General features: G+C 40.2%; 1 protein-coding gene across 1 annotated transcript; it reads left to right on the top strand.

Annotated features, from left to right (window-relative positions):
• The first annotated feature begins 3,240 nt into the window (after window positions 1-3,240).
• LOC101315182 lies at window positions 3,241-6,775 on the top strand. Its single transcript, XM_004288592.1, has 7 exons — window positions 3,241-3,301; window positions 4,515-4,876; window positions 4,956-5,321; window positions 5,409-5,541; window positions 5,758-6,092; window positions 6,171-6,285; window positions 6,398-6,775. The coding sequence occupies exons 2-7, from the start codon at window positions 4,572-4,574 to the stop codon at window positions 6,566-6,568; spliced, it is 1,425 nt and encodes a 474-aa protein (XP_004288640.1). The 5' UTR covers window positions 3,241-3,301; window positions 4,515-4,571; the 3' UTR covers window positions 6,569-6,775.
• Window positions 6,776-7,590: the final 815 nt, after the last annotated feature.

The following is a 7,590-nucleotide window of genomic DNA, read 5'->3' as shown; positions in this document are numbered from 1 at the left end:
ACGAAATGAAGGCAAACAAATCTCAAAGCCTTTGTTGTCTCTGCTAGGGTTAAGGACAGTTAACAGATGTTAACCGGAGTTTAGACTAAAAACCAAAAATCAATGTAACAGTGATGTGTCAATTCTTAAGACCCTTAGATTAGATAGAGAGTCAAGATTTTATGAAATTTAACTAAATTCACATACCTCCTCACTTTAGAGGAGTCATAACTGGATCACTACCTAACCAAGAAAATGTTGATAGACATCGGGGCCTTGGTGAATGTGTTGTTCAAGAGCACATGGGAGGGATTACATAGATGAAGCAACAAACTAACCCAGGCTAACGAGTCACAGATTAGCTTCTCCGGGCATGTAGTGCAACAGTTGAGCTCAAATAGCTTAGAAGTGATCTTAGAATGAAAAGGAAGATCAGTCAGAGTGGAGGCAGAGTTCATTGTAGTGGACTGTGACTCGTCATACAACAACATCCTTGGAAGGCCAGCCTTGTGGAAAATGAAGGCTTTCATTGTCGAGCGTATGCTCATTATGAAGATCACATCACCTGTCGAGATCATTACCGTCAGAGGGGACCAAGGAACCAGTACGAGTTGTTATTCCTTGGTAGTAGACCACGAGAGGGAACGATCAAGAGTGCTCACAACCAATCAGTCGGGGGTAATCAAGGAAACTGAGATAATCTCCATATCGTACGAGTACCCGAAAAGAAAGGTGACTATAAGAACCGGGCTAACCCCACCGGTTAGGGAGGCATTGGTAAGTCTCTTGTAGGCAAACAATGGAGTGTATGCTTGGTCGTATGAAGATATACTAGGGATAACAACAAATGTAGTGATGAACAAGTTGAGTATTGAGAAAGGCAACATACCGGTGAGGCAAAAACGAAGATCGTTTGACCCAAAGAAGTACGAAGTGATCAGGGGGAAGTGCACAAGTTAAAATGATTGTCCCAAAGAAAGCAATGAGACAATAAAGGATGTGTGTGGACTATGCAAAACTTAGCAGGGCATGCCCTAATGATAGTTTCCCCTACCCCGCATAGACCAGCTAGTGGACTCTATGACAGGATTTGAAATGTTGAGTTTCATGGACGCCTACTCCAGGTACAACCAAATCAGAATGGATCCTTCAGACAAGGAGCATACATACTTCACCACGGACAAAAGGCTATATTGCTACTAGGTGATGCTCTTCGGGCTCAAGAATGCAGGAACCACATATCAACGGTTGATGAATGCCATGTTTGCTGAACATCTGGGTAAGATTATAAAAGTAGACGTTGAAAACATGTTAGTCAAGAGTCTTATCGTAGAAGAGCATGTGGGCCACATGGAGAAAGTTTTGATATTATCCTCTAGTATGAGATGAGGCTGAACCCGCACAAGCGCCTCTTTGGGGTGATCAAGAGAAAATTTCTAGGATATGTGATCAACCGACGAGGAATTGAGGCCAACCTGAAGAAAGTACAAGCTACATTAGATATGGAATCACCCACCAAACCAGGTTCAATCACTCACCAACAGGATAACTGCCTTGTCAAGATTCATATCCAGGCTAATAGATAAGTACACCATTTTCTTCGAACTCTGAGAGCCAACATTTCAAGTTCATCAACTAGGGCACCAAGCAGTAGGATCATTTCGGCAAATCAAAGCATATTTGGCATCGTAACCATTGTTATCCAAACCGATAACCGACCAGAAAAAAAAATGCTATAGAATCGTGAAAGATAAAAAGATCCTTTGTATCGAGTCTCAAAATGTACATAGTTGTCTCCTCAACAACTATGAGTTTAGCCTTAGTCAGAAATGATGCATGGGTTGAGCACCTGATGTATTACGTAGGCAAGGGATTTACGCGAGAAGAAAACCGATACCCATATATTAAGAAGTTGGCATTAGCCTTAATCGTAACAATCCGGAAGCTAAGACATTATTTCCAAGCCCACTCCATCACACTCTACACAAACCACCCTCTAAGGCAAATCTTGCATAAACCGAAAAACCAGCGGGAGGCTAGTTAAGTGAGCAATAGAGCTGGGTGAGTTCGACATCTATTATCACCTAAGGATGGCCATTAAGAGTCAAGCTGCCGCTGACTTCATCTCGGAGCTCACGCCCATGATTAAGGATACATCTGTGGTAGGGGAAAAAGAAAAGCAAGAGTGCACCGCATTGATAGTGACCACCTCGGAGTATGCAGCCCCATCTTGGAAAATGTATGTCGATGGCTCGGTATCATGGAGTAAAAGTGGGCAAAGAATAATTCTCGTTTGCCCAGACGGATATAGATACGAGTACGCTTTGAAATTTCTGTTTAGAGCATTGAACAACGCAACAGAATATGAGGCACTCATCGGGGGCCTTCAATTGGCAAGGGATATAGGAGTAAGTAGGCTAGAGGAGTTTGACGATTCACAATTGGTAGTAAACCAGATGAGCGGACTCTTTGAGGTCAATGAACAACATATGAGTTCGTACCAGACATTAGCTAAGGCCCTCATGCAGCAATTCGACAGTGTTGTCATCACCCAGATACCGAGGAGCAAGAATGAGAATGCTGACACCCCAAAACCATAAGAAGGGGTCTCGACAAGGCAAAAATAGAAACGGTGGAAAAACCAAGTATCAGCAGGACGACCATAGAGATTTTACCATCGAGACAAGCCCGAGAGCTCCATTAATCCAACTTCTCCACGCAAAGAAGCGCTTGACCATGAATGAGACTGGGAGAGTGAGGTTAAAAGAGAAATTGTAAAGAAACTTGTAGCGTTGATGGTGAAATATCCCTCAGCATTTGTAACAAAAAAAAAGAAAAGAAATAGCTCTCGTGATCCTCTAATTTTAAAGAAATTAGGCTTCAGTTTGTTAGTTTATTTATTTCTGTTTATCACTCAAACTAAACCGTTATCAGAATATACTTACATACTTAATGTATTATTTTCTCAAATAAAATTAGATATATATTTTTTTTAAAAGAAACGAAAAATAATAAAATTAGAAAATAATAAAAGACCACCAAAAGTCCAAAATTGTGGTCGAAACTTTATCCACCTTTGGTCATCATCGGAAAGAAATACCAACCTCGGTCATAAGTGAGTAGGGCCTTGGATGAGAATGGATTCATCGGTAAAAGCCAAAACAACAAAACCACCGAATAAAAATGGAATTTGGCGGTTAGGGTTTTAGGAGAGAGAGAGGAAGCCATCTCCTTTTCCAATTTCCATTTCCATTTCATTTCGGTGACTCTCAGACTCTCACTCTCTCACTCGCTTCATCTCAACTCCGACCAAACTGACGAGGTAATTGAACCATCCCGCTTCTTCTTGTTCCTGTCATTTTCGTTTCATCTAGGAATTTGTCGGTCGATGATTACACCCTGTCCCAATTTCGGTGTTCGTTTGGGTTCTCTGTTCGGTCTTAGGTAGATGTGTGTTCATGCTCACCGGTTAAATCGGTGGCGTTTTGGGATTTCGTAGAATGATAATTGCCTGAAATTTCGGAAATGTGGGTTTGATCTAAACCCTATGTTGTGTTTGGTAACGTTTTTGATACCGAAGGTCGAGTCTGTGTGTTGTTTTGTACGTCGAAAATGAAAAGACGAAAACAAAAACGTAGGAAAATTTGCGGAATTTGAGAAAGTAATTATATGAAATTGTCTGTCTCATGTTCATCAGATAAACTAAAATTCTGTATTTTTGCGGAAATTTATATCTGAGTGTCTGTAATTACTGAAAATCAGCTGAGGAAAGATGTTGTAGTACACCCAAAAGGTTAGCCTTGTCTAAGTCTAGTGTGGTTTTTGTGTTGGTAAAAACTATTGATTAGTATGTTTCATGTTTCATTGAATGTTTTGTTTTCGGTTGTTTGCGTTAGTTATAGATGAAGGTCTCAAATTTGTCATAGATGTAATGGACATATTAGAAAGGTGTAGATTTTATACATTTCTATGAAACTCAGGTGGCAAGGCTGAAGTTGAAATGAGTATTGCCATGAGTTATGTCTTTCATACTATTTTGAGTGTCAGTTGGTAAAAATCAGCCTCTTTCACTGAAACCCAGCTACAATCCGGGCTGCATATCTAAGAACATAACCCACTTCTTTATCTTACTAGCACTGGTTTTTATCAATGTTGAAAGCCATTGAGCTTAGACTTAAGTCCAGAAATGTATCTCTGGACTAGTGAAATAAACTTCATTCTTTAGTGTGATGATGACTGTGTCATTGGTGGTTTGACAAACGCATGGCCTGAACTATTGGGTAAAAGTTGGCACCTATTCAAATTCAGGCAGGGGCTTTGAGCCAAATGTAGTAATTCGGCTGCTTCCCCGTCCTTTTCAATAGAAAAATAAAATATTTTGGAGTTGTAGATGAAGGTTATGAGAACAATTGCATAGACTTGATGGATAATAGGTTCCTAGACTCAGTTGAATAGTAAAATCATGGTTAGGACATTGGAGTTTTCATGCTTCTGAATTATCTTTCTCTTTGCATCTGCTTTCTCATGCACTGAAGTTGTTGGCAACTGGGGAAGCATAAAAAGATTTTGTCATTTTCATTTAACCAACCTGGATGGCGGGGTGGGGTGTTCGTCGGCGAGTTGCATACCTTAAAGGAAATAATCCTCCTCAAGTTGCATCCAGCATCTCTAAGGAAGAAGAGGTTGAAGATTCCAAGGATGAAGTTTTAAGAGCTGTGATGGAGGATTCAAAATATGAAGTTTTAAGAGCTGTTAAAAGTGAACCTCTAGAAGATATGCCAGAATCCAAAAGGAGGAAGTGCCCTGGCCGCAGATCTAAAGAAGTACAGGCATCATTGTTTGCTAAGAAAAGACAGCATGTGACCATAGCAGGAAGAGGAAGATGGAATGATGAGAGGTAAAATCTTTAAAAGCAATTTGTTGGTCTCTCTGCTAGTACTGCTCTTTATGTCCTAACAATTCAAAAATTTGTGCAGGTATAAGAGGGCAGAGCAAAGTTTGTTCAATGTTTTGGAGGCTCAAGATGCAACTTTTGCCCACCCAATTTCCAGGACAGATCTGAGATTGGCAGCACGTAGACAAATTGGTGACACTGGGCTGATTGACCACCTACTGAAGCACATTGATGGTACAATTGCACCATGTGGGAGCAAGCGGCTTCGGCGGTGGTTCAACCACAATGGAATAATGGAATATTGGTTGGAGAGTGCGGAACTGGCTGACATTCGAAAAGAGGCTGGGTATCATCCTTATTGGTTTCCACAAGGCTGTGGCCCCTCTGAGCATTATAATTCTTCTGGAGAACTGAGGCTACTCAAGGCAGAAGTCGATAAAATGAAAAGGTGGATACATACTTCATAAACAAATTTGTGATTCAAAAAACACTTGTCTAATTATATTATACATTATTTTGTGTGCTTGTGTTGAAGTGATATGCAGGAGCTGCTGGTGTCCAAGAAGCAAGAGAACGATCAAAGCAATATGCTGGAGGATTTGGTGAAATGGAAAGCTCAAATTGAGGAAAGCTTGAAACTTAATCTGGGTTCTTGGAAGGGTATACAGGTAAGTCAATACTAAAGTATCATCACTTATTAAAAAGTCTTGTAAGATCACTAGAGGAAAAAAGTTAATAAAGCTTTTGTACGATTCTTTTTCATGTTCTCTGAACTCTATGCTATTGGAATATTTCAGTGGGTGATCTGTTTCTGTTGAATTGACTTAGTTGAATCTTTTGTTTTTTTTTGTTTTTTTTGTTTTTTTTCCCATTTTTGGTTACAGGACAAGTTGGGGGAGTTCTTGATATGGAAAGCTTCTGTTGAGCAACAGCTGGTGGAATGTACAAATGTCATGAGTAATATGCAAGTAGAGAAGCAATACACTGCTACCAACCTTGTAGCTTCTGAGCAATGGGAAGATTGGTTGGATAACAGCAATGTGGATAATTTCCAGGGAAATGAACTTGTAACTTGGTTTGAGAGTACCACTCCGGTTAACACTGAAGAGGAAGTTATAATCCAAGATCACCGCTCCGCCCCACCAGATGGATCAAAGACTGGTGATAGCTCATCTCAGGACCCTATTTTCACAGCCGAAGAAATGGTTGAACTGGAGAGGTAACGGAATAAACAAGATAAAACATAACTGATACCTTTTTATCATAAAGCTGAAATGTGCTCTCATTCTGCTACCAGGGAGAGAGATGTGCTGAGGCTGGAATGGGAGAAGCAGACTGAACATCAAGCTAATGTGACTCCGAATTCTTCTGCAAGTTCGAAGTCAGATGTTGATAATGTGCATTTGTTTCAGGTGATGTTTACAATAATCGGGCAAGTTTGATCATGCATATGTTGCTTGAAATCAATTCCAAGTTTTATTGGATAACTTTATATATCCCACTGAAACACTCCTTTTTTGACAGGAAATGTTTCAGGAGTTGTTTAGCTGGAAGTCTCAGATGGAGCAGAAAGTGATTGAGTTATCGGATTCCGTGAGTGCCCTCAAGCAAACATCAAAACTCTCTACTCCAGCCTTTCAGCTGCCAGAAGACGGGAATCTGAGTATGGACTATTATCCGTTTTACAAGTTCTAGAAGAGTCTTAGTTCACATTAGACTAGCACCAGAGAAGATTTAGACTTTGTATAGAATTACAAGCTGATGCCTGAAAATCCAGTCCAACTACCAAACCAGTGAGAGACCTATTTTAACTTTACATGTCGACCCCAAACCCTCAAGCATTTTGCTTTTAGTTAGTGACTGCTGATCTTGAATGTTAATATACCACAGATCGATCCGTGAGGATGCTACAAGAGAAATGACCGACTGGTGGGTATACTTTTGTAACGGGGTTAAGTAACTTATGACAAATCGAATGAAGCATATCTTTATGCTCTGCTTCTTTCTTTTTTTTTTTTTTTTTTTTTTCTCTTTTCTTTTTGGAAGTGCTGTTGCTTTCGGAGGTAGAAAGATTATATGGTATTATGGTTGAAATAGTTGATAGGGACAGCTGAAATTGTGTGGATGGTGGGAAAATAGGAAAGACCAGCAGCATTATGAAGTATGAACACTGTTTAAGATTGTAAGTTGAAACATGCTCATGCAGTAAGCACCTGCATCATGATTCATGGACAACCAGACCAGGCTCCCTGCAATGGGAAACTCTAGTTAGATATCAAGCACCAAAGCTCCAAAATAGAAATTCTGAGAAACAGTATTGTATTGGCCTCTTAAACATGCAACGGAAAATGGAAGACTAGACACTGACCTTCCCGTAAAATGTATAGTTTACCTCTGAATGTGTTGGAAGTTCCCTCTCAAAACCAAATGTATATGCAGACTCACAGACACACAGAAACAAAACCAAAAGTTCATTTTCCCGCATGAGCTGCCTTGAATTCCATACATCAGATATGCAAAACCAGATACCTCAAAGCCCTCGTTGCGCCAATGTGTGTGATTTCTGGAATCTTGAACTTCACACTTGGCCTAGTTGAGTGCAATATTCTTTTGTCAATCTTCATCACATTCTAGCTTGGTTCTTGCAAGCACTGCTCGGCAAGCAGTACACATAAGCCACATAGCTGTACACGTGCAGCTAAACTAACATGAGTATG

The sequence above is a fragment of the Fragaria vesca genome, linkage group LG1 (assembly GCF_000184155.1).
Source record: "Fragaria vesca subsp. vesca linkage group LG1, FraVesHawaii_1.0, whole genome shotgun sequence".
NCBI classification, from domain to species: domain Eukaryota; kingdom Viridiplantae; phylum Streptophyta; class Magnoliopsida; order Rosales; family Rosaceae; genus Fragaria; species Fragaria vesca.
The sequence above is the reverse complement of the archived record's forward strand: the minus strand, read 5'-3'. Positions and strand labels throughout refer to the sequence as shown.